The 27,832-nt window shown below is 30.9% G+C and overlaps 3 protein-coding genes across 3 annotated transcripts; 1 reads left to right on the top strand and 2 right to left on the bottom strand.

The window, feature by feature from the left end:
• Window positions 1-564: 564 nt before the first annotated feature.
• LOC124837169 (C2 calcium/lipid-binding and GRAM domain containing protein) lies at window positions 565-5,008 on the bottom strand. The gene is made up of 9 exons (XM_047312462.2): window positions 4,422-5,008; window positions 3,085-4,272; window positions 2,804-2,986; window positions 2,414-2,697; window positions 2,130-2,246; window positions 1,738-2,000; window positions 1,490-1,658; window positions 1,120-1,392; window positions 565-1,018 (listed from the first exon to the last, which is right to left on the bottom strand). Exons 1-9 carry the CDS (start codon window positions 4,765-4,767, stop codon window positions 809-811), a joined length of 3,033 nt encoding a protein of 1,010 aa, XP_047168418.2. The 5' UTR covers window positions 4,768-5,008; the 3' UTR covers window positions 565-808.
• A 7,426-nt stretch (window positions 5,009-12,434) lies between these two features.
• Window positions 12,435-14,452, top strand: LOC124837165 (transcription termination factor). Its single transcript, XM_047312460.2, has 2 exons — window positions 12,435-12,615; window positions 14,061-14,452. The coding sequence occupies exons 1-2, from the start codon at window positions 12,472-12,474 to the stop codon at window positions 14,214-14,216; spliced, it is 300 nt and encodes a 99-aa protein (XP_047168416.1). The 5' UTR covers window positions 12,435-12,471; the 3' UTR covers window positions 14,217-14,452.
• An 11,628-nt stretch (window positions 14,453-26,080) lies between these two features.
• LOC124837173 (RAF-like serine/threonine-protein kinase PRAF) lies at window positions 26,081-27,164 on the bottom strand. Its single transcript, XM_047312466.2, has 2 exons — window positions 26,846-27,164; window positions 26,081-26,757 (listed from the first exon to the last, which is right to left on the bottom strand). Exons 1-2 carry the CDS (start codon window positions 26,985-26,987, stop codon window positions 26,297-26,299), a joined length of 603 nt encoding a protein of 200 aa, XP_047168422.1. The 5' UTR covers window positions 26,988-27,164; the 3' UTR covers window positions 26,081-26,296.
• Between the last annotated feature and the right edge of the window lie 668 nt (window positions 27,165-27,832).

Genomic DNA, 27,832 nt, shown 5'->3' with positions numbered 1-27,832 from the left:
AAAAAATTAATACATGGTTTTATTTTGGTAGTTTACAGTAATGTTGCGAAAACGGATCCTCAGTTCACCATGATTTGATCACTTAATAAATTAATCTAACTTAACTTACCATATATTGACTTATTGGCTCATTTATTTATATAAATAAAGAAAAAGAATTTTAAATTAGATTTATGATAAATTAAATATGAGATTTCATTCATACAAAAATAATATCACGTAAACAATTTTAATATTTTATAAAATAACTAATTTAATAAAAAGTATTTATTAAAAAAATTAAATGAGTTGATAAATTACTCTGGATTCAGGTAAATTGGATTTTTAATTTTAGTGAGTCAGATTCAAAAGGTTCAGAATAAGGTTCAAAGGTTCAGGGATTTCAATCATGAAGTCATGATACTGCCTCAGGGATTTCAATCCGAGCACTAGTTTACAATTTATTCAAGCTTTTTATCTATAATATTATCTGTAATATTAGTTTATATATATATATATATATATATATATATATATATATATATATATATAATCCATACTCATTGAATATCTAAAACAGAAACAAGTATAAATTTTTACTTCAGAAGTAGAGTTGTATATTGGTAAATAGTACATATTTTTGCTGTAATTTCTTCCATTCAAACTTTCTCATAGTTTAATGGATAGAAAGCTGTAAACAAAGTTTGAACTAAGCGTTGTAAAATAATGCAAAATAAATCATAGCTGATTAGATATTTCAGAAAGCTAATTGCTTTAGAGAAAACTCATTTTGCTTTTGTCTAGCATATGTATTATACCTCCCTAATCGTTATTCATTTGAGTTCTGAGACATGATCAAAATCTCTTCCTGAACCAATTCAAATATTTCCTTCAGTCGAACCTTAAACTTGGATATTATGTTCCTGTTGATCCTTTTCTGAAACTTGGAGCTCTTAAGCCACCTAACACTAATGTAAGCATCAAACTTGCAAGCACGTTCACCAAGAGATGATGGCTCAATTTCGAACCTAAAATGAATCTGCAGGCAAACAATATTCGATACCCTTCAATGGAACAAGATGAACAAAGCTAATTTATCACAAGTAATTGAATACAAGTTTGAGTTTCCAGATAGCATACATGAAAGTGATTAGCAAAAGGGACACCATGAAGAGCCATAACTTCAACGACAGTCAACCCTCCAGTGTCTGCATTTGGAGATTTTTGCTGTGTGCTTGTGACTTCACCTCCAAAAGTTGATACTTGTCGATTGAATTGGTAAGAAACACACCTCTCGAACACCTCAGGTTTTATGAGCTCCCACGCGGTAGTTTCATAGTTCATACATCCTTTTCTCTGCATAATTTTATGCTCCAGGGTTCCTCCAGCAAAAATTCCCATCACAGATATCATCTGAGCCATAACTCATTACAGCTAGATTAGCTTTTTACTACACATAAAATTATCTTAATCTGTCTTTAGTTTTATTGTGGTATAATTAATTACTTACCCTGATTGGTAGTTCTGCAGAAAAGATTCTGGACATGTTTGCTTTATTCTCTAAGATAGATGCAGAGTCTTCTGGAATTACAAAGCCTTCTTGATCTTCATGTTCTTCTGTAATTTGATCTTTCTGATAGAGGTTCAGAATTCTTGTTCTCCACAAGGCCTTTATCGTTCTGTTATGGAAACAAAATGAGATGTCAATAGATGACATTGATTTATAAGATTAGGAATCTAAGCATGCCTTGTTCATACCTGCAGGCAGCACCAAATGAAGAAAATGATTGAAAATGAAACCTAAGTCTCCCTTCTTCATCTTGAGTCTTTGCACCGTGCCTTGCATCAATACCCCGACCACTTCGCAGGATTATGACCAATATAGGGCTTCCTAATGTTGCCAACGATGGAGGAAGCACTTGTATGTCTTCAATGTCTTCCCAAAGGAAGAAAAATTTGGTTTTGTGTCCAAAGAAATTGGCATAAAAACCCAGAATCCTTGCTGAAAGAAACAGCCGACCCTACAGAAGGAAAGCATCCTTCGCTTAAATTATGGAGTCTATCACTCAAACATCACCAGATAACTTAATATATATCAAGTCAAAATTTCATATAATTTGAACAATTTTCCACTTTGATGTCTTGCATACCTGTAAAGGCATTTTTCTCTTGAGGTAACAAGTTAAATCTTTTATGAGAAATTCTTCCGGAGGCAATGAAAACAATTTCTGGAATGTAGAACTCCTTTGTGGTGATCTAAGATTCAACTGTCATTCAGCTATTCAGTTATATACAACAAATAGGTCTAAATGTTTTATGACACAAAGAAAAAATAAAAGTAGGTTAGGTTGAACTGCATGATACCAATTACCAAGGCACATGCCTTAGGGGCAAGGAGAATTGAGCAAGACAAATTCCTAATGCTAATTCTTACCTTTTTGCCTACTTCCTTTTCCATCTTCCCCAAATATTCCTTGATTGTCTCAACTCCTTTATTATTGTCCAAGAAAATTCTCAGGTGCAACTTTGACTGAGAAGATTGAGCAAGTTTTCCTTCGAGCAAAAGCCACATGTCTGCCAACTCAGTTGATGTGTGCTTCAGGAAATTGATCTCAGCATGTCCAAGTGAAACATCCCGGTCAAATGGACCATCAAAATCAAACACTTCCACATCCAAAACTGATGGTGGTTCTTCCATAGCTTCAAACTCTAATATTTCTGCATATAAGTGTAAATACAAATAGACAATTTCGGTGAAGATATATCCATATCAAAGCAAAGTTATTGAATATTAGAGAACTATCAACAAGTTAGAAGGCACAACCATTCCATTGAGGATTCGACGTTTGAAGCTTGACAGAGCTTGATCTTGTTTGTGCATTACAGGTGAAAACTACATAGGGATCTGACACCCTTTCTGATTCCAAGGAAGCCAAGTCAACCCCCTCAATTAAAGCCACTGTAAGAACCCATCCAACACCATGAGCTTTGAGGCCATGGTCAGTTCCTATTAGAGGAAAATGAAGAGGAATGTGATCCCTCAGATGAAGTTCATTGACAGAGATAACAAACATGGCAATATGTTAAAATGATATGCTTACTTACCCATTTGAAATCTTGCTTGAACAAAGTGAGACAGCATATTGTAAACACGCTGCAACTGGATGGATAAAACTCCACCTATAATGAGTTCCCCAAAACTATCTGGCAATTCAAGCCCCCCAAATTCCAAGCCCTGAGGTAGACTTGGACCACAATAAAAAATATGCACCATCACATACAAACACATGAAAAAGGTGGAAACCACAGTGAAATTACAAAAGTATGAAACTTCCTGCCACCAATGCCACTGGTCTTCAGTTTGCAAAGTTGCCAAAAAATGTTCCTTGTCTGAAAAATTTGCCTTATCTTGAACCTTAAAATTCTGCGCTAGTTTTTGGGAGAACTGGCTAAAACTCTCCTTCAATCCCTGTCTTGCTCCACTTTCTATCATGCCTTTCATCATTGTGCTTTGGAGGAAGACAATGCCCCATGACACAGAAAGATGGGAGGATTCCTCTCCTGAAGGTACCTCTTCACCAGGCATTATCTTGTAAAGCAATTCAATCCTAAATGTATTACCATATGGAGCTTCAGGTGTACTTATGCTACAGAGTATAGCAAATTCCTTTCTACACACTCTAATGTACGTTTGCTCCTCAGTGGCACCAACTTCCTTAACCAATTTTGTTGCAGCTTTCGTATAAGTAACTACTCGTGTTAAACTAGACATATCTCCATTTTTCCATGTCCAAGGTCCCTCTTGCACATTTGTTATTCCCTGCAGCTCGGCCAAATCTTTACGAAACTGAGACTTGGGTGCAAAAAGAAACAAATTAAGGTCATATGGAGAGAATAAATAAATCTGATCTACTAGAACACCGCCCGACAAATTTTCAGGCATTTCAGGTTTGTTATCTCTTGATTCCATTTGTGCAAGGGCTTCTTCAAAGCTACAAGTAGGTGAATTTTCATGAACACTAACTTCAGAATCAGATAATAATGTGGATTGTTCTGAAGAATCCCCGGGCTTAGAGTTTCCTTCTTTCTTTTTCAAAATCTTATGCAGACCATTAGCAATAACCCTCAACAGTTTGCCTACACCCATTTTATCACAAGGTGCCCGACATGAACTGTGATGACCTTCCAATTCCCTCGAGTTCTCAACTGCAAGGGTCGGATTTGGAGAATGCTTATGCTTGGTAAAAGAAGCACGACCTTTACCACGAAGATAAACAGTAAGGAGAATTTTTCCTGATAAACGAACACACAGAGTAAGAGAAAATAGTTCATACACTAGTATAATGACAAGTTCATATATAGAATTGTGCATATAGTCACAAGTCATAAATATGATTATGTTCATGGTAGTGCATGTAAGTAATATAGTGAGGGAAACAAACCACAATATTTATTGAAAAATTTCCCACTCCTGGGGCTTTGAAGAGAAAACCAAGTGGGCAGCAAGGTATGCTCAAAAGAAATTGAGCCTACTGGTATCCGAACCTCACCCACGAAACCGACATAACCATTGGTCACTCTGCACTCATTCACATGACTAACAACAGACAGAAGGAGCACGTCCTCAGCATCATGCACCCTGAAACAAAACTCCTGATTCCAAACGGGGTTGCACGTGTTTGTCAAAATCCTTGTCTTGGCCTTCAACTTGGCGAGTCTAAGCTTCACATACGTAGCGCTCACTGGAAGGTCCTTGGCCTCCAACACACACACGTGAAGCCTCAACATAGCGTGTAATGAACTTGGCTCTTTACAACTCGTAACACAAAAAGCAAAACTAGGGTGGCATGTTAGTGTGAAGGGGTGTTACAGTAAAAGGGATATAGTGGTTTTTTCTTCTGTATGTTCGTGGAGTTAAGAGGGGGAGTCACGTGTTAGAGGAATACGTGGACATTGAAGGGAAATGACACGAGTTTTTGTTGCAAACGGAAACTCGTTGGTTATTATTAGACATTCCTTATGAATGATGGTTTCCTCAGAATTCATGATTCATGTAAGAAATCACGTGTCAGGTTTGGTGGTTGTGTAGTTACTACGAGGTCTAAGTTTCCTTAAAATTTAGTTTTTGTGTGGGTTTCTTGTCTGTGATGTGTTGTGTAAGCGGTGCCAAAATGGTTTAAGAGGGAATGGAAATTGGGTTGCAGTAGCGGGCGATATAGGATAAGCATCGGGTTGGGATTCTGATTATTTTTCTTATTATATTATAAGAACTTGGCAATGGAAGAATATATAATTATGGAAAATGTTTCATCTACAAACCTTCATAATTTATGCCACATCATGACGTGGTTATTGAAATCAATTTTTTAAAGTGAATAATAGGTGACTTATTTACTGAGTTATTAGTAAGTAAATGCATGATAGTTTATCAAATAACAGGAAGAAGGTGCACAATGAAGGAGACAATAGCTACAACAAAATAACAGAACTATCAAGGAACAATAGTAGAACAGAAACAAGGAAGAAGGTGCATGGTGAAGGATATTTAACAATGTTTGTATATTTAATTTCAAAATTGATAACATTTACATTCCAATTTTAATTTAATCTACAAATTTTCAATTATAGTACCAATTATGCTTCTCAAATCAAATATGCCAACACAATAAAGCTCTAAGATGGAGCAAGAACAATTAATCCCAATTGTTTGCAACATCTAGGTTGAGTTCATATAAACAAACATAAATGCTAACATATAAATACTTCAATGAACATAATTTTGGTACATGATTCAACTGCACATAAATTTTGTACAAACTGCCCTATAAAAACCAACATAACATCTAACCATATTTCCAATGTTATATCCATAAACAATGACCAATTACAAAAACATGATATGATTATAACATACCAATACACATTTCCCTACCTTAATAATGTCAATTAAGCTATATTGTTCTTCACGTCTTCTATTTCACTCATATGTCATTCACAGACTTCATGTTGTAACACTTCAAATGTGTTTCTTCAGTAATTTTTTCATTCAACTGTACAAGTTCAATGATTAACTTAATGATTGCTCATCCACCTCTATATATGCATCATTTGAAACATTTTCACAATACATGTTGTGTTCCTTAATCTTTTCATCTATATTACCTATGGAAGGAATATCTTTCACCATTACATGCTTTTTCAGTCCAATCGCTTCCAACTCAAATGTAGTTAATCTTACCACCAACATTTTGTTTCTCTCCCAAAACATTTTATTTGCAACAATTACCTCTTTTGTTTACAAGTTAACATCTTATTAACTTTTCCAATGCGTATTACCTTACATACATACATCAATCACATTTGCAATACAATAAAGAACAATATATATATTTGTGTGTGTACAACAAAAAATAATGACTAATTATTGTAATTGTTCAAACATTATGGATTTGGTCAAATTTACTTCTTATATTTCGTCACACAAACATATGTCATTATTCCTAATATAATGTTATAACAACTTATGCATTTAACAAATAATACACATATAAGATTAATGTTTCATGAATAATATACCAATATATGATCATTCTGCTACACGACTTCCTAACAAAATTGTATATAAATATTGACTTCCTAAAGATATAAACACTTACTTTTCAAACTTAATCACCTCTGCATCTTTTCAATTTTAGTATGATTATGACTCATTCTACTATGCAAAAGAAATTCATCTCAAATCAGACCCTGAACTACAACATTTAACCGACAATCTTGGCCTATGTTTCCTAAATTTACACCATTATCATGTAGATTGCTTCAACTCACCATGAGATGTTAACATTATGAATACTGAAAAGGAACTACTTCTTATTAACCTTGGATCCAAGGTTCAACTTAATTCAACCAGGTCTATATATTTAATTTCAAAATTAATAACCCTTTAATTTCCAATTTTAATTTAATCTAATAATCTCTAATTTTGGTATTAATTATACTTTTCAAATCAAATATGTTTACACAATAAAGCCCTAAGATGGAGAAAGAATAATGAATCTAAGATGTTTTCAATTTTTTTTCTCACTTAATCTAAACGAGCCTTCTTAAAGAGAAGAAATAAAGTGTAAGTCATTCCTCCTATAATGACAAATAGTTTTTCATATGTATATTCCTTTGAACTTGATTTTGTTGGTTCAAGTATTATCTAAACACCAATTATTATTTCAAACATTTTACACATCTACACTCCAATTAAGCAAGGAACAAAAACAAAAATCAAACCTTGAAATTTTCATAAGTTTTTCAAACAAGCTTTATGTTTTGATCATCCTAATTTGACTTAATGCTTGCTTTAGATGGAGGTATCAGTTGGTATAAGTATAAGTGGAAAAAAAATTAAGGTACCATTTTGATAAGAAAAATATAGTAATTGTATACTAAGATGTGCCAAAAATTAAGAGTCTAGAAAAAAAAAATCATATAGTAAGGGACACAAAGTAGAACATAAAACATCCTCCATCTCAACTCCCAAAGTTTCTCCCTTTAAAATATGAGTTTAAAGGCTTTATGTCCTGCCTCAACTCGTATCTTTCAATTGTCTCTCAAAATGAAAGTTGTGAGAAATGAAAAATATTAACAATCGGTTTTTTGTTTCATCCATACTCATTATCTCCATGTTATCCCGAGTCAACAACTCAATCAACTCTTGGATAAACTTATTTTGTATGGCAAATGTAGTTCACTGAAGATATATATGAAATCAGCGATCTTCACAATGGAAGAATAAAACATGTGATTTACACTAGTCAACAGAACTTAAAAAACAAAATGCAAAACCAAATTTTCTAGCTTCTAAGATCTGTTAAGTGCTCTACACCTTTTAATTCTCTATTTATCCCAACAGTCCAATTGAACCTCCCTACGCTAAATCACCATAAAATAGGACCTAGAAAATATTCAAAACCACATTTCTTAGTTTCTAAAATCTATTTGGTATCCTACCCTTTTTTTGTTTCTTTATTAGCTCTATTAGTCCATTTTGGTTTTACATGCCTATACGGTGTGTAACTTTTTAAGAAATTATATGACACATGAAGTAAGTTATGAATAAACATTAATCTTTTCATATCCATATTAGTTGTAAAAGGCTAGATCACATCGATAGGAATTTCTCTTTTCTCAGCAACAACAACCAAAGTTTCAAAGTTTGAGGCATATCCAAACCCTACATCAGATTATCATATCAAAAGGGCACAAAATATGTTCGAAAAATAAAAGCATAATTTAAGATAATATTTATGGCTTTATAGTAATCAATGGGATCTGTTAACACGTAACAAATAAACTACTGGTAGAAGTAACCAAAAACAATTTATCAGAAATCTTTACACATAGCCAAAATCAAAACTACTATAACCTTGACAATGGGACTTCAACGCTCAGTTCTTCTAATAGAAATCATGTTGGCCAAGGACTCCATGTTGCACATGAAAAAGTCACTGCCAATGTCACCGAAGCCACCGAGAATACGACAGTCACGAATGATGTTGGAAATACCACTGATGATGTTGGGAATGCTTGTGAGATACGTGACTCTCTCCTCTCACACTTTCTTCTCAATTTCTAATCTTACTATTTCTCCCTCATCTCCTTCAATCTACTTTATTAATTTCCTAACCTTTTCACATTTTCCGTGTCCTCTTTATGAATAATTAATAAATCAAATACATCATTTTTTAATACTTTGATACATTTTTTTTTGTAATTTGAGTATTTTAAAAAAAAGTACTAAATTATATATAATTTTATATATTCTTTTTCAAAAAATAATTATATAGCAACATATCTCATATACCTTTAAAATGAGTAGTAAATAATGTTTTCCTCTGGGTCATCATATTAACTTGTCTTACATATTATTATTTTCAAAAGGTACATTTCTATCATGTTAACTACCTCCTACCATTGTGAAAACGACTTCGAACTAGGAGTTGCTCTCTTCCCCTTCGGTTTGATAGTTTAACATTTTTCTTACAAGTATTTAATTCTTTCATGTAACTATTAGACAAATAAGGTTATTTTGATGATTGAAAATAAAAGTATTTGTAAAACAAATATAACTTTTTTAACTGCCATTGTAAATTATCAATAAATTATATAGTTTTCTATTTATAGGTGATTTTTCAATAATAGAAAAATGTTTAGCAAATATCATTTCTATCTTAAAATAGTTTGATAATAAATTTATTTATTGGACTTAAAAAGATATTAAAAAAAGAGTGGGGATATTTTCTTTTCTAATAAATATACAAGGTGAATCATCTTTATTTCAACATACTTTATTTAGTATTTATTTAAAATAATTAAATTCTAAATCACTTTATTAAGAAATACAAATGGTCACTTTTTATCTCAGTTAATGTTGAGTATAAAATTTGTGACGACCTAACTATTTTGTTATTCTTATACTCTTAATTAGTCCTTTCACTATATTTAATAAGGGTCTTAAAATGCTTTAGTTCTGCTAAATAACTAATCAAAACAAATGATATTTTTAAATAAATTGAACAAGTAAACAAATTTTATCTTAAATATCAATAAAATTAATTTTGATTAATTTTTGTGTATTTTACAATTTTATATATTTTATTTATTTCTTATTATAAAAAACAAATTTCATTAAATTAAGAAAGTATTAGTGTAAGTGAATAATTATAAATGAAATTTCAAATCTCCATAAAATAGTAGTCACGAATAGAAAAAATTAAAACCTTACAAAAAAAAGACTCCGTAATATAAATTCAATACTAAGAATTATTAAAAACCTCAAATTAATTTACGAAGATAAAAATCCCGCTTAAAAAAAACTCTACTAAATAACAATTAACAATTTTATAGTTTTATTCTCTTTGACTGAAAGTAAATTCAATTTTTATGCAAACTTTTAGAATCAACTTATGCACATATGAAATGGAGAATTATTTACACCTCTATTTTTACTTATAAATTTGAGATAGGTAAATAACAATAAATTCAAAATATTGTTGAGAAAAAGACACTTTGCAAAAGATGAATAGTCAAATTTGTTTTGTCCAAACTTACTAATTTAGCATCCATTTCTTTTTATTTTTCTGGAACATGTTTTTTTTTTCTTCTAAAATGTAGTTTCAGAAGGTTAATTATTTTAATGCCCAAGTCTATTGTAACTACAACATTAATGGCACGAACTATTCAAAAGAGTGGAAAGGTTATATGCCTTTAAATGTCATTGTCACCCTTATTTTGAGGTTGAAATTTTAACTTGTCCCATAATATTAAAAGTTTAATACTTCAAAAATATTATTTCAAAAATAATACTTTTAGAGGAAAAATTGTAGTCTTCAAAATTTGAAATTGGGTGGTTATGTTTTCCACTTTTAGTTTACTTTTTAAAAGAAAATTTTAGTCTATAAAATTTGAAAGTGGGTAATTATGTTTTTTACTTTTGTTTTGCTTTTTAAAAGAAAAACAGTTTTAAACTCATGTTTGCGAACGAGCTTATGTTTGTTTGTGTGATTTTTTTATGTTAACAAAATATATTATATTAAAAGATATTTAGAGGTTGAAAAGATAAATAATAATATTTTTGAGTTTATAATTAAGTTTTGAATAGAATTAATGTAAAAAATTATTTTTTAAATTTAGAAAGTATTATGTATGTACAAATATAAAGAGTAGATTTTATAAAGATGTACATTAGTGCATAATTTAATGCATACTCTTATACTTGTCTAATTAATGTATGAAATGACTTGTCTAATATCTTATGTTATACTTGTCTAATAAATGTATGAACAAATTCGTCTAATGTGTATTACTAGATTCGTCTAATTGATATATGAACAAACTCGTCTAATGTGTATTGCAAGATTCATCTAATTAATGAATGAACAAACTCTTCTAATGTGTATTAATAGACTTGTCTAGTTTGTGTATAAAATTTTTTGTGTAATATATATTATTAGACTTGTCTGATCAATATATGAATGTCTTGTCTAATTTGTATTGTTAGACTTGTCTAATAATTGCATAGAAAACTCATGTAATAAAAATATTCCTAAACTCATCTAATCATATATGAAATGACTCATCTAATATATTTTTTGTTATACTCACCTAATAAGTGTATGGAAAAACTTGTCTGATGTGTATTCCTAAACTTGTCTAATCAATGCATTGATAGACTCTTCTAAGACATGTCTAATAAGTATATGAAAACACTTGTATAATGTGTATTGTTAGACACATCTAATTAATGCATATTCAGACTCATCTAATGTGTATTATAAGACCCATGTAACCAGTAAGTGGACAAACTCATCTAATGTATATTAATAGACTTATCTAATTAGTATATGGACAAACTCATCTAAGAGTATTTATAGACTCATATAATCAATGTATGGAAGGTCTCCTCTAATGTTTTTTGCTGTATTCATCTACTGCTTTTTACTATCACCGTATAATGATTATATTGACAAACATTTAATAGGTATTGTTAGGCTTGTTTAATCAATACATCGATAGACCAATTTAATATTTTTTGTTATACTCAATTTTAATGCATATAATAGATTAAAGTGTACATATATTTTACATTTTTTACTTTAAAGAAAGTGACACAAAATATTGTATTTTTTATAATGATCAACTATATTGATTAACAAAATAATTTTAACTTTAGATACGAGTAAAGTAAATAATGTAGGATATTAGAGTGTTAAATAAAAATAAGGTATTAATCAAAGCAAGTAGCTAAATTGTGTTAATTATATGAGTAAATTACTATTTTATATATGAAAATTTGTAATATTAAAAAAATTTGAATTTTCGTAATATGATATATTTAAGTACTAATATCTATGTTAAAATTTAATATAAAAAAGATGGATAAAATTTTGTATCGATAACTTTTAGGTTTTGAAGTTGAAAGTAGTAAAAAAATGGTTTAACTTATTCTATAAAAAAATATAATTATCTAAAACTTTATATAAATTTCCTTGCACATATGATTAATGTTAATTTTTTATTAGATAGTATCAATTTAATTTTTACATATGAAAATGGTAAAAAATGAAATAATTTAGGTGAGAGTAAAGCATGATTAATTTGGGTTTGCCTCCATTGTTAGATGTGAATTCTCAAAGGATGCTTGTTGCACAACACCCATCGTCATTGCAACTATTAATTTATGACCGAATTTGGATTTTTCTCTATTATTAATCGTTAATAAAATGACTTAAGCGATTTCATGCTTTTAACGATCGAATAAATAAATTCACTTTGAAGAAAAAAAAAACAGGAGTGATCCATTAATCAATTTCATAATAAACTAAATATATGAAAAAAAAATGATAATTAATATATTTAAAATTATGTAACATATTTTATTATTTGTAATAAATAAGAAATGGAATGAAATAGAGACGTTGGAGCGCGAGTGAGGAAGAAAAGATGTTACAGTTTCCGGCTTACATGACTCAGTACCCACTCTCGACCAGGACTATTCCGACGTCATTTCTTCTACCCTCTCAGTGGCCCCATCCCCAAAACGAAGAACTCCTCCTCGCCATGGAAGAGTCCGATTTCGAAGAAAAGGTCATTTTCTTTTGGCTCTACCCTCCACCCTTTCTCTTCTGTTACCTCTCTTCATAACATTCTGTTTCTAACGCCATATAAATTCCTTCAAAACGGTATCTTTTCGGTTGTACTCTGTCACTTTTGTACACATCTTTGCACACATTTTTTTTTCTAGGTTTCTAATGTATCTAATCAAATGATTCGGAAATTGGGATTACAGAGGCCTGTAGGGATTTGATCGTATGGTACATATCAATTATGATATGATTAAATGTTTAGATTCTTCCTTCCTTGAATTTCTGTCGCACAATTTGAACATGATTAGCTATTGTTGAAGCAGCATATATGTAAAATGAAACATTAGAGTGTGAATGAGTGGTCATAACTGGGAATTCACAAATGGGAATTATTACACATGATTTTCTGCAAATATGTTAATCTAAACACACATGTCTGAAATTTATGACAAATTTCTCCTCTCTCCTTCCAGAGAGGTATAATAGGTGGAATATTTTGTTTCTTAGTTTTGTTCACATGTTTAGGTTGTTAGCATGTTTCTCTTAAAATTTCATATCTTAGGGAAAGACAAAGTCTGGTCATCCTATAATATAAGGATAAAATCTGCCAACCAAGTTTGGCCCAAAAAGATGGTTGGATGCCTTACACTTGTTGATCTGACCATTGTTTGATTCTTGGTTGTGTAAAGCTTTTTGGAGATAGGCAAAGTCTAGTTTAATGATCACTATCTCTTGTTAAAGGAATTAATCTCGCACTTCAACTTAGGAGATTTCCTTTGATTATAGTAAGTACATGTTGGGCGTTTATAGTTTCATGGCCCAGAAGTATGATCACAAAGTAAAACATGAAAAACATATTGTTTGATTTTCAATTGAACCTGATTTAAACTCAATTTAAAGAACATCTGTTCTATTACAATTTTGTCCTAACTTAAGTAACTCAATTTAATATAGAAGAAAAGGTAGAGATGTTTTTGTAAACTTAGTTTACAAAGTGAATTTTGTCCTAACTTAAGTTTACAAACTTTAATCCAAACATAGCTTAAGGGTATGTTTCGAATGAAGTTTGCAACATGGGTAGTTGTTTTCTCACTACATCTATATGAAACAATAAAAAGTAGCTTCTGCATAATTGAGGCCTGTGGGTTTGACTTTTGCAAAGGATGTGGCGTGAAAACAAATAAATTCTCCTCAAATATTTGGCCACATTAGCATCTAGCTGTTTTCTTGAACTTAGCTGCATGGCTCTCATGATTTTGCAAGTAGGTATACTTGTAAAGAAATCTTCCACATATACATCATGGCATTTAAAAAAGGCCTGCATTATCCATTATAATAAGGTAGTGTTCACTTAAGAAGATAGTAGGTTACAAGGTGCAATTCAGTGTTACATATTGTTCATTGCCTCGTACTCATGCCTGTCGTTGTCGCCATGAATCATTGCAGTGCAATGAGATTAGGAAGATGAACAGCAACCTCATTGTGATAGGGAAAACCACAAATGAAAATGATAAAGAAGATTTTGACAATGAGGCAGATGACGATGATGCTGACAATGTAGAGGAATCTGAGGGTGAAGAATTTGAGCAAGAAACTGGTTGAGAAAGTTCCACATCAGTGGCCAGTTATATTCTGTTTGTATTATTTGGGAGTGCTAGTCCAAATCTTTGTATCGAGTTTTTCTTCTATTCGGTTTTTCGACCTAGTATTAACCATTGGCTTTTCATTCATATAGAACTTTGTATTATATATTAATCTTCAAGTAGCCTAGCCAATGATTAACGATATCTAAATTAAGATATGAGTCAAATGTTAGTTGGGCCCTTCCCCTTTGATGAGTTTTTAGTTCACTTTGGTGAATTTGACTGAAGAAATAGAGAGCAGTTAAAACTTAAACTGATTAATGACACACACACACACACATTATGAAACAGAAATACCTTAAAAAACATAAGGGTTTGTCCTTCTCTGTACACTCAGCGCCTCTTTCCATTATAGAGTGTCATATAAGTTTGTTAATTACTTTTTCTTACAAAATAAGCTATTTGAAGTACTTTCATGTATATGCTCTTCTGTTCTGATTCAATGGATTGAAGAAGTAAAGAAACTTGGGTATTCTGTTTAACAAGGGCCACGTCTAAGCACTTACAACTTTTTCTATCAAATTGGTCATTCTTTGTTGGGGTTGCTAAGGATTTTTACCACATCAAATTTTGAGTCCAACAAATAAAAATCATCCATTATAATTGAGATTATCTTGTTCATGATCTCTAAGCCGAAACAACAAAAAGAAGTGGGAGTGACTTTAGGATTTTTTTTTAAGCTATTGTATTTTTAGAACTTTTTCCAAGTCTCTTTCAATCTATCTTTTTTTATCTGAGTCTAACTTGCATTTTAACGTTTTAGAAAAGATTATCAATACTTCAAAGGGTAACATTACAATGTAAAATATTTATTTTAATAAAGATATAAGACTTAATTAAATCTTTTTAGTATATTGAGTACTCAAAATTTGTATACTTTTCACTTGGATCTTTATTGTTTTAATTTTGTTAATTGGATTATGTGATTGTTATGTTACGACATCTTATTTATTTGTCTCGATGTGTTAAGAAATAACACATGAAAATAAGTAAGATTATCAATACTAAAAAGTGTAACGATATCTTACCATCTAAAATATTTACTCTAATGAATATGAAGATTTTTAATTAAGTATTTTTAATTGACTACCAATTAAATTTTATTGGTATATTGAGTAAAAAAAATTATATTTTTCAATTAAGTTCATACCATTTAATATTTTTTGTTAATTGGGTGACATGATTGTTATTAAATTATGTCATCTTAGTTTTTTTTTGTGTTAAAAAATGTGAGGTTTTGGTTAATATAAACATGATATTATGATTAATGTAAAATAACAAGTAACTTTCATTACTTTTAATATGCGTTAGATAACGAGGTTGTAATGGTTTCTGATAACTTTTCTGTCATCATCTAAAACAATTAAGAGATTGTCCATGTCACCACGGATTATCTTGTTACCCAATATGTTTTCAATAAATAAAAGTAATTTGTTGTTTTATATTAATTATAATATTATTTTTTTTTTGTATTAACCATATAATGTACAATTCATTTTTAATGTGTGAAGGAAAATAATTAAGATGACAAGTTAATATAACAACTATCCCATAAAAAAAATAGATACTTAATTAAAAATGTAAAAGATTTGAAAACTCAATTAATTTTTTTAATGAAAAATTAATTAAAAATATATAAATTTATAAAGAACTTAAAACTTAATTAACTATAAATCTAATTTACATGTAGAAAAAGTGTTTATTAATCACAAAAATTTAATTAAAATATAATTATTTATCTACTATAAATTATAGTATGCAGATATACGAACAATATTTATTTTATGCAATGAGAAAAAAAATGAAGTACTATTTCTTTTTTTGGTTAACAAATAGTCTCAATGTATTTTATCTTTTGTAAGATACTTAATTTTATCATTTCATAATAATAAGTTTCTTGAGTTTTGCTTAAAATTTACCAGTATAATACACTTATCATCTCACTATCATAGAATAAACTATTAAATTGAAAAATATAGATAAGAAGTCCCTTGTACAAAAACTATGCAGTCTGCATAATTCAATTAGTTATTATCCTAAATGAATAAAATTACATATTTTGGTATTTTTATTTAATTTAAAGCACACCTTCTCTTAATATAAACTTTTCATCAACCAAAAATATATAAGTTCATGTTTTGTTAATACTAAAGAATATAATTACATCGAGTTGGATGATTTTTAAAATATTTAATTGCAGGGTGTTGCTCCCTCCACCACCACACCTTTATCTTTCCCCCTTCTCTTTACTATTTTGTTCCTCAGTAAAATTTTATTTTTAGGGTTATTATTTTTTAATTTTATTCATTCACAACCTATTTCACCAATAACCTATTCTAGTCCCGTATATGAGTAAAATATTTTTCTTTCATTTTAACATTATATTTCTTCCTCTCTTTCTTTCGTCGTTATAAGATACTACAAGTTGCAAAGGTTGGTGGTGGTGGAAAGAATTATCAAGCAGTCTCCCTCTCGTGGTGCAGTGTCGCTCTCGTGGTGCAGTGCGTGGAGTGGTGCAGTGCTTGTCGTGCTTCCTCGTATTCGAATAAACCTTGAAATAAAACCCTAAAATAAAAAACGTAAACGGAGGTGACATCCTTCAACGGATGTCAACATCCTTCAACGGATGTCAACATCCTTCAACGGATGTCAACATCCTTCAACGGATGTCAACATCCTTCAACGGATGTCAACATCCTTCAACGGATGTCAACATCCTTCAACGGATGTCAACATCCTTCAACGGATGTCAACATCCTTCAACGGATGTCAACATCCTTCAACGGATGTCAACATCCTTCAACGGATGTCAACATCCTTCAACGGATGTCAACATCCTTCAACGGATGTCAACGTTGAAGATGTCACTTCCGCTTAAAGTTATGTTTTTTTTATTTTAGAGTTTGTTTTATTAGGGGACATCCGTTGAAGGATGTCACCTCCGTTGATGTATACTTTCTCATGCTGGTTGATTCTCTGGACGCTCCTCAATGTTCCTCCACACCACGATGGCGACTCTCCTTCACACCATGGCGGGAATGGAAGTTTTCAAACCAAAAAAAACTGGGAAGAAAAAGGAATGAAAGTGCGGGAGGTGGAGAGGTGGAGAGGTGAAACGAAAATGGGAAAAGGGAAAGAGAGTTCCGTGGGTGGGTGCTGGGAAAGTAAAATTAGGATTTCAAATTATTTAAAATAGGATAAAAATAAAAATCTTTTTAACTTAAAGATATAATTGTATTTAAAATAATGTGAGGAGGTAGAAAAAGTATAGGGTGATGGTGAAGGGAGCAACACCCTTAATTACAAACTAAAATAAAGACCACCCCGTCAAGTTTGACTCGTTTCATATTGGGCTGCGTAGTAAGACACGTGTCAGTAGGCTGTAAGAGAAATATGAACACGCATTTTTTGAAAACTTCAACGTCGAAGTTCCTTATATGTTACGTTGTTATTCTCTTAAAGACTTTCTATCAGAGAATTCCTTTCACATGCAAAACCCTAAAATATCATTTCCTTACTATTTGAATACCCACCATTTAGATTCCACTCTTTCAAGTTCCCATCTAAGACTCAAAAACTTTAATGTTAATTAAATCGATTATCAAGTCAATATAAGAAATTTTGTTTTGATAAATTGTGGGATATTGTAGTCCTCAATAAATATACGAAATTAAAGATAAAGAAGGTGATAATGAAATTCGATTCTTTGAAAATTTAATATGAAACTTGTTTGAATAATGGAAGGCTAACTTTTATCTCTATAGAAAGCAACAAGTTTATAAATGTTAGTTAGACAAATGTATGGAGAAAGATCCATATTTTAATTATAAAAATATTAAAGAGAAATTATTATTTGATGATTAAGAAGAGTCGCATTTTTTAAATAAAGAGATACGTATTTTAAGAACTTAATTTTAAATATAAGAATATAAATTAATAAATAATCTGATACGGATGACACAATTATATACAGTGAAAATAACGAATTTATTTCTGATTAAATTATGCATAATATTACAATCGAGAAGAATAAATTTTTAGGAAAAATACTGTAAAAAATTATCTACTTTAAATATTTGAAGGCCTTATACATATAATTCATATAAAAACTGATATTGTTGTGTCAACAGTTCATTCTTGGAACAAAAGAAATCTGGAGCCTCCGAAAAATAATTGAACCCTTAACCAGAGAGATTTTTTAAAACTCGTTTATTTTCAAGTCAGCGTTACATTTTATTAAATCATATTGCATAAAATATTTATTTGCTTACTTAGACTAAGTCTTAGCCAATCAATTTACAAATTTTTAGATTTTATATTAATTATATTCTTGGTGTTAGTATATTAATTATAGCCAATCAATAAAATTAAACTTTTTAATTTAATCCATAATATTTTATCATCCAACAAATATAAGAATTCTTGTTAGTATATAACTTGTAAGTTCATTACTAAATTAATGATAAGTTAATTTATTAATCAATGTTGATGTCTAACAACATTCTTTAATGACCCAATAAAGTATATTTTACTTTAGAACTATTATAAAATTGATATAATATTTTTTTTTCAATTTTAAAGTTTTATGTTAACTTATGATATCGGTCTCAAATTTCAATAAGTTAAAACATAAGAAACTCCTTTCTTGATTAGTCATTAACTCTGTAACATTCCAAAAATATAGAAGTTATCACATGTTTAATAAAATAAAACTGTTAATCAAGACAGAAAGTAAAAGTTTTCTTTATAGTTATACAAAACATAACTACAAATTTAACTTTATACAAGCCAACTAAAACAAAACTATAAAAATATAGTTAATCTATAGAAAACTAGGCATCAGTCGTCCCTTCGTCCTACTCTATGGTTACTTCATCACCCTCTGCTCACATCTATCGAATGATCATAGCCCACAGGAACATACAAAAAATGTAGAAAATAAAAGGTAAGCTAGCTACAAAAACAATTCATATTACACTTAGAACATGGCATACACAAATCATATATAACATAAATCAAATCAAACATCTTAACATGCAAGGACCTAGACTGGATTATCTGGATTTAGTATGAATGTTGAACTATGGCGGATTGTGCACTTGTGGTGGTCTCTACTGTTTTGTAAAGTCATTATCAATGGGTTTTACCCCACCATACTTGCAAGGTTAGTTTGTATCGCGTCTTAGGCTATATTGAGCTACCTGTATTCATACCAATAAAACTTTGATACAACACTTAAGAATCCTCCTTAGGACTCTTATACATTTCATTTCATTCAATCATAAGTTATAAACATTTCTACAAATCATACAATAAACCAGTATATCTTTTAAAACCATACACATATGTAAAAAGATTCAAAAACACTTAAGAACACAGACCCAATGGCCCAACTAGAGCCAAAACAATGACCTTCCCAAGCTAAACGAGCTGGCTCACCCAACCTCTAGAACTCACTTCCAAAAAAACCCAAATGCTGCCTAGCTAGTCAATTTTGCTTACCCAATGAGAGCCAAAACAACAAGCTTCCCAAGTTGAGCGAGCTAGCTCGGTCAACCTCTGCAGCTCACCTCCAAAACTCCCTTACACTCGCCCAGCTAGCCAATTCTTCTCCCCCAACGGACTACATAATTCTACAGCATTAAAACTGCAAAATTAGCACTTCTAGACCACTCATTACCTCTTTTAACCAGTTTTACCAATTTCTAACACTCATAGATTGGATTATAAACTATTTTAGACTTAAGCAAAGTCTATAAATTATCTTAAACTAATAATCAACTGTTTAAAATAAGACATCAACTCAAAAACCTCCAAATCCTTAACTCAAAGACAAAATTTCATTCTACCTATTCTAGCTCATTTTTAAGTAATGTAAGAACTCTTGTCAGAGCGGTGTAACAGAATGGTTAACGTGAAAAACAAACCAAAAGGGAGGAGGGGGGTGAATTGGTTTCTAATCGCAAATCGTGTCTTAAAATATTTAACTTTTTAATTTAAATTCCTTAACGATAAATTTGGTTCTTTGTTTGATGTCGTCCAAATCGTTAACGATAGATGAACAGTGTGCCATGAGTCAGTTCGTGGTTTTGTTTTATTTTTTTTATTAATTTTTTTAGATTGTTTTAATTTAAAAAATGTATCCACACATCAAGTCAATATTATGTCATGTGGCAATGTTAGTGTCATGTGTCAAGTTAGTGTTAGTGTCACATGTGAAGTCAGTATCAATGTCATGTGTTAATGTTAGTGCAATGTGTTTGTGTCTTATATTCAACTTAGTCTCAATTTTCGTTTATTTTGTTCACTTTAGTTCCAATTTTGTTAGGTTTTTTCAATTCAGTCTCAATTTTATATCTCTCTAAATTGAGATTAGATTTCACTTTTATTATAATTCACATTTTTAATAAATATTTTTTTCATTAGTTTTAAACCAACTTTAACTATATTACTGGAGTATAATTATTAGGTTTATGTTTGATTTCTTTTACATACAAAAATAGGGTTATAGTTGATATACAAATAGTGACGAATTCTTCTTCTAATTTAAAAAAGAAATCCATTCTAACTTTAAAAATTAATTTAAATTTTCCTTATAATTTTATAAATAAATTATAACTTTCCTTCTAATTTTAAAAATAAATAATATTTTTCCTTATAACTTTAAAAGTAATGAAAAAACATTTCTTCTAATTTTAAAAATAATGGGAAATCTCCTAATTTAAAAATAATGAAAAATTTTATGTCCAATTTTAAAAATAATGAAAAAATTTCCTTTTGAAATGTAACATTGGAACTTAATTGAAAAAAGTTAACAAAATTTGGAACTAAATTGAAAAAAAAATAATAAAAATTGGGATTGAATTGAATACAAAACACTGATACGTGACATTAATATTGATTTGACATGTGACATTAATATTGATTTGACATGTGACACAAACTTGACATGTGAACTGACATTGTTACGTGACACAATATTGATTTCTCACGTGAAACAATATTGACTTGACACATGCATAACTTTTTTTAAATTAAGAAAAATCTAAAAAAAATTAGTAAAATTTTAAAAAACCACAAACTAACACGTGAAAGACAATATTTATTTGTCATTAATGATTTATAAGGCGTCATAAAAAGGGACCAAACATAAATTACAAAAAATGGAAACACACTGAACACTAGAAAAAAATGGATCACACATTAAACAAAATAGACAAAAATAAGAATAAAAATAGAATTAAGTCTTATATTTTTTTTATTCAGGTAGCTTTTAATGACTATTATAAGGCAAAATCGTCTTCTATATCTTTTTTTTTTCAAATTTTAAATTTTACTAATGGTGTTATACAAATCATCGTGGTTTTAAATTTTAACAACAATATTACTATTTGTCGTCGTTTTTGCAAACATCTAGCAACAATCAAATCAATGATAATTTAAAGATTATCGTCGTCGAAAGACTATTTTACCTAACGTGAAAAACTTTTTTTTTGTTTAATCATTCCAACTGTTCTTGTTTTTGGTTAGAAGTTGCAAATCGATCCCTCAATTTTTTTAACTCTTATAAGTATATTTAAAAAACATGATTAACATTTATATAATTAACTAAATGTAAATATAAATAAGTTAAAAATATTTAATAAAAATATCAATAAAAATATTTACATAGAATTAAAAATGTTAAATTAGACAATAAAAATATAAAAAGACTAAATTAAAATTAATACAATGACACGTGATATAAGAGTGACACTGTGACAAATAACAATATCATTATCACGTCACACCATCATTGTCATGGGAACACATGACAAAAATTTTATTTTTAAAAAAGTATATAAAAATAAAATAAAAATTAAAAGTTAAAAATAAAAAAAATAAAAAATATTACAAACGGACACTCTTTAGTCTCTTAAACCAGTACTATTATATTTTTGTAATAGTTGTTATTTTTGTAATAGTTGTTGCATATATTTTTAGTACAATATTCATCATTTCTTCCTTTTTTTCGTTTATAACAATTATTTTTTTTAAATTATTTAGGAGAAAGAATTAAAATTTTTGATAAAATAACATATTATTCTCAATGGCTTTTCAACAATCGAAGAAAATTAAATTATTTCTAGAAATCATAATTTTAATGATTTAAGATTTTCAATTAATTTAAAAAATATTATAACATGGTAAATTACATAAATGAATAATGTTGTGAACCTAATTAAATTCAAATTTTTATTAAACATAAATTTGATTTACTTTAATTTCAAATCATTAATTTCTCATTCAATAACTATAAATACAGTTATATCTGGAAGCCTTATAAAAATATAACTAACAAGTGTGTACACGTGGCAGCATAGGATAAGTTGGGCAAAATTAGTAAAGTAAAAACCCACATCTAAATTGTGCTTCAGAAGAACGTTCCCCCTTCTCTTTCAAACACTCTCTTTTCTTTCTTGCCTTGCCACTCTCTCTATTCCAACTCCAAAATCTAACCATTTGTTTCCCGAATTGAAGCAACCTAGACCTTCAGGACTCCAAGAGCTACGTTTCTACCGATTGATTTTCCGTTTTCTCCAAACGGTAAGAAAACCCCCTTTCTCGTGTGCCCTAGGGTTGTAAGCATGTGATTGAACTGTTGCATGCAACCCATTTCGTTTTCTTCCATAATCTAGCTTCTATTTGGTTCTAAGATTCGTTTTCCATCATCAATTGATGATTTATAGGTGATTCTAACATTTTGGGAGTGCAAGCAAGTAGTCTAGGGTTCCTACTTGAGCTTGGTTCTACACTAGAGGTAAGGGGAGCTAGTTCTACTCTTGATTTTGAGCAAATGAGGTCTGCAGCGTTATTTTAGAGGAAGTGAGGTAGTGATTTTGAGCAAATGAGGTCTGCAGCGTTATTGGACTGTTGGGACAGTTTTATCCACTGTATTGTGACTTGTTTGAGTCACTAAATTGGTCAAAATTAGTGCAAAGAGGTAAGATCGGGTTTTAGGTCTCTAAGTTGGAAAAAAAATTGGTGTTTTAGAGTTAGAAAGGAAGGGTGGTGGTCAAATTTAGAGTTAGGCATTCTTGGTGATCCTAGTCAGTTTAGGTAACTTAGGTAGGTCATGTGTGACTTAGTAGGCATGTTTAAATGGTTAAAAACCAACTCCAAGTTGTAGAATTGAATTTAGACCTCTAGGTTGATAAAATTGAAGTTGTAGAACCTAAATCAATGCACTTTATAATAATGTTACAAAGGATTAGAATTGTTTAGGTAAGTTTAATTTAGAATGAAAGTTGATTTATGAGTGGTAGAAGTTCACCAAAATGATTAGAATTGGTAAAAGGGAGTTAGAGTTGCTCAATTATGCAGAAAAATCTGCAGAATTTAGCTTCCTCTGCAGACAAAATTCGCTTAGCGCATAGAGGGGATGCGCTGAGCGAATTATGTGTGGCAGATTGAGTATTTTCGGTGTTTTTGATGTTTTTGGAGTTTCGGACGTCCGTTTCGGACGTTCTTTAGTTCGTTCTGGGGTTTTTTTACTCTTCCGGAGCCATTGGTGAGGGTCTCTAAGCTATTTGAATTACTTAAGTATTGATAATTAAAAGTCCTAAAGAAATTTGTGTTAATAAGTGAGGGTTTTGTGAAAGTATGTAATGTATGAGTTGTTTTATGACATGGTTGATGTTGTATGATGGTGTATGGGTTTGGTATGAGACAATATAGGAAGAATGCACTTGAATGACTATGAAATTTTATGTTTGATGAATCAAAGTGGTTTATGAGGTACATTATTGATCCAAGAGGAATATCATGTGATTTAAAGTGGTCGGATTGAATATGAAATTAAGATCTCTCGGTGAGATCAGTTAGTGTATTGAATGAATGTGAGAGACTTTCATATGGGGGTTTATCCCTAACACTCCAACGGTCTTTCATTCTCACTTAGAGAGGATTGACGCGTGTGGTGGGAGTAGTGGGATGTCCTAGGGTAGGCGCTATCACTGAAGGTCTATTCCGCAGTAACGGACTAGCCTTGTGTATGGTCGGGTGGAACCCCTCGGCAATGACTTTGCAAAGCAGTAGGGGCCATCACAAGTGCACAACCCGCCCCAACTCTACATACATTCTATGTCCGGACGTGTCTAGGAGTCTTAACATGATAGGATGCTTGCTTTAATGAGTTTTGTGAAATAAATATTTATGTTTTATAATGACTTACATGTTTAGGTGTGTATGGACGTTCTTGGAAATGCTAGATTTAATTGAAATTATCTGTATGTTTGTTTGAGACCTAGCTCACCCTTGCATTGTATGTGTTGCATGTGTTTGTCTTCTCCCTTGCGATGATCATCTAATCCTTTGGATGTGAGCAGTAGGTGATGATGTACCATTGGAGCAAGCTTTGGAGGTTGAAGAAGACCCAGCCTCTAGTACTTAGGCCTTCTACTAGCTCTTAGTTGATTAGCTTGTTATTTTGAAAAAGTCCTAGCTTTTATTTTGTATAGTTCGACACTTTTGGAAAACTTTTTAGGTCTCTTTAAAATTTCAATAGCCTTGTATTTTAGAGAACTTTGGAAACTTACTCAAGTTTGATTTCGTTTTAATTTCCTCTATCTTTTGGATGATTGTATACATATTTAAATACTATTATCTCTATCTCTCAACTGTTTTTATATATTATAATAACTGAATCCGATTATATTATATGTGTATATGATATTTTGGAATGTCACATTTTCATTATATCCTTACCATAGTGACTATGAAATGTTTAAATTTATGCTAATAAAACTTTTACAGTGCAAAGATTTTTACAAGATTTATTTCAATATTTTTTATTTGATTAACATAGAAAATATTTATTAAAAAATATTTTCTTAATTTCATGACGTAGATTCTTGAAGAATGAAGAGGCTCACCTTTTCAAATGTCTTTCTTTATATAAACTAATTAATCCAATTTTGTTAAAAATATTATAGATACCTCTGTTTGGTGTTAAAGTTTAACGCCACCTGCACTGCTGATGTTTTGACTTATTCCTCAGCTGGACCAAACTTTTGTGTGCCCCAATTCAATGGTCACCCCTTGATGGATTATTTGGGCCATGGCATTCTCTTTCTCCATGTATATTGTTTTATTGAATTTCATCTTTTCCCTGCAATGGTGGGGCAGATTCTTACTTTAAACTTATTTATCTATTTATTCCCGAACCGCATCCAATCATCGGATAAAGTAGAGAGCTGTTGAATTGAACCCATCAAAAAACTACCAGAAATATGCCTCAATCATGTCATTTTCAGCTAACCAACTTGCCGACTTGCTCCACCAGACCCTATCTTCCGGTTTTGGTCCTCAATATAATAATTGAATTTTTTATACCTTTCATTATTTTTTATTCTATTTATTATTTATAAATAGGACTTTCTTTTACGACAACTTTCCAAATAGTTTTCGTAATAGCCTGAAACCCCAATTTCAAGAAGGTTCAAGCTTTTGTCCTTTTCCACAATCCCCACTAGTCACGCTACAATGTCTCCGTCTTTTATCGACCTGCAAATTCAACAAGAAATATATAAATCAACAAGAATAATCTTATCTAGTTTCAAATCAAAAATAATTGTCAATGGAAAATACGTACCCACTTAAATAATCAAGTCGTATAAAATTGAACGCGTGTGGCCACAGTTAACACGCGAAACCGCCAAAAGCAACACGTGTAACGCCTCAAAGGAATCGTGGTCTCGTGTCAGACGGTGGTTAACGGAACCCTAACCGTTAAAAAACAGAGTCCCGAGCAGGTATTATATTCGAAAATAAATTTAGGCTTAATTGGAAAAACTTGAACCTCCTCATTCATCGATATCTAAATTTTGTCAAAATTTAAAAAAAATTAATTGTATTTCACAACCCTCTCTCATGTTTTTTTTTTTCGTTTTTTTTTTGGTGCTTTTGATATTTTCGTCATCATGATATCATGTATGGAATCCGCTTCGTGTTCCCGATTCCTCTGTGACTGTATTTACTATATGAATAAATCGGCTGGCCTCAGTGGCAGTAATTGTAACAGTGAGGTCCACGACGCCAAAATCTATGGTTTCCATCGAACTGCGTGTAGCAGCAGGCCTTCGCCGAACCGTTACGCACGCCGATAGCGTACGCAGCCGGCAGCGGCGGAGTCCGGTAATTGCATCCGTAACGGTACGCCGTGTACGGCAGGGATTCGGCGGAAGTATGAGGCGATCTGGCCGGAGAGTGACTGGCGCTGGACGACGCCGAGGACAACGTTGGAGTAGACAAAACCTTCTTCATCGACCTCGGCGGCAAGAGAACGGCTCTGATCTTCATTGGATGCGCCAGTTTCAACGAGGCACGATCGTATTCTTCGATTATGTTAGCGAGATCTTCGTCGTTGGTGATGGAAATCAGGGTCTCCAAGTCTCCCTTGGGTAATTGACACTTCAAGATCACAGACGAACCGCAAAACTCAGTGAGTTTGACCATCAATTCTGCACAACGATGCAGCAAAACGTTAAATTAAATTCAGGAAACAAAGAAGCGAGAGTGAAAATGAAGGCTAATTATTACGAAACGAACCTGAAATGGAGATCGAACGGAGGACGGTGAGAACTCTGGTGTGGCCTCCAACGTAACGGAGTTCGCCGTCGGTGGTGCGTGGGCGAATTTTGCCGCCGTAACTACAGAGGAGCTTGATATTTTGACCGGGTTTGGATTCCATGACTCGTTCTCGCTACTGAGTGTTATTAGTAAGGCTGAAAGCAAAAGAGGTTTGAATTTGGAAGATTCTAGAAAGGGAGAACTGAGGAAGAAACTCGGAATGTTTTCCGCTCCTCCTTCGTTGAAGGCTTAGGGCTTGAAACCATGGGCAGTGCATTTGGGATTTATTTATAGGCGGAAATAAGTAGAAGAACAGGCCAACGCGTTATCAATACCAACATCGAACCGTTGATTTTTATTTTCTGTAAAGTGGACCGTTGATTATATGTAAAATATTAACGTCGTTATATTTACCATATATCTTAAATATTGTTAACTGTTTTAAAGATAATAATATTTACGATGTTTTTTAAATATCTTTAACTGTTTTAAAGATAATAATTTTAAATTGGTAGAATATATCTTTTACTAACTGTACTTATTTTTTTCTGAAGCAATTTTTTTAATTAATTAATTTACTAAATGCTGATAATAAATAATAGTAAATGTAAATGAAAAAAGAAAAGTAGGAACCTAGGAAGTGTTCCTTACGTGATTAATAGTTGACAGCAATAAAAATTAAATTAAATTAAAATTAAAATTGGGAACCTACATGGAGTGTCCGGTAAGTGTTTAATAATGATGGTCAATTCAGAGTATTCCCATATATGCGGATATTCCTTTCTTTTGCTTTTCGGGTAGGAAAGACTAAGTTCGAATTCAACAAAATATAAATATATATAATAAGGAAAACTTTTAAATTTTATTTTTAATATCGTAACCTAAATAATAATGAAAAAAAAATAGTCAATGTAAGTTCTACTTCTGTTAAAAATAATATATTTTTGCAAATTCTATATTTTATTT

Source organism: Vigna umbellata, chromosome 2 (genome assembly GCF_029865625.1).
Source record: "Vigna umbellata cultivar VRB3 chromosome 2, Vumbellata_1.0, whole genome shotgun sequence".
Taxonomy (NCBI): domain Eukaryota; kingdom Viridiplantae; phylum Streptophyta; class Magnoliopsida; order Fabales; family Fabaceae; genus Vigna; species Vigna umbellata.
Note: the sequence above shows the minus strand (reverse complement) of the source record. Positions and strands in the feature narration are given on the sequence as shown.

Bases quoted from the DNA above. Each gene is read 5' to 3' on its own strand.
- LOC124837173 (XM_047312466.2), bottom strand. From the start codon at position 26,987: ATGGAATCCAAACCCGGTCAAAATATCAAGCTCCTCTGTAGTTACGGC. The intron at 26,758-26,845 runs GTTCGTTTCGTA...ATCGTTGTGCAG, and splicing joins CCGTTCGATCTCCATTTCAG to AATTGATGGTCAAACTCACT.
- LOC124837165 (XM_047312460.2), top strand. From the start codon at position 12,472: ATGTTACAGTTTCCGGCTTACATGACTCAGTACCCACTCTCGACCAGG. The intron at 12,616-14,060 runs GTCATTTTCTTT...GAATCATTGCAG, and splicing joins AGTCCGATTTCGAAGAAAAG to TGCAATGAGATTAGGAAGAT.
- LOC124837169 (XM_047312462.2), bottom strand. From the start codon at position 4,767: ATGTTGAGGCTTCACGTGTGTGTGTTGGAGGCCAAGGACCTTCCAGTG. The intron at 2,987-3,084 runs GTAAGTAAGCAT...TTCCTCTAATAG, and splicing joins TCAAGCAAGATTTCAAATGG to GAACTGACCATGGCCTCAAA. The intron at 1,019-1,119 runs GTATGCTATCTG...GTTTGCCTGCAG, and splicing joins CTTTTGCTAATCACTTTCAT to ATTCATTTTAGGTTCGAAAT.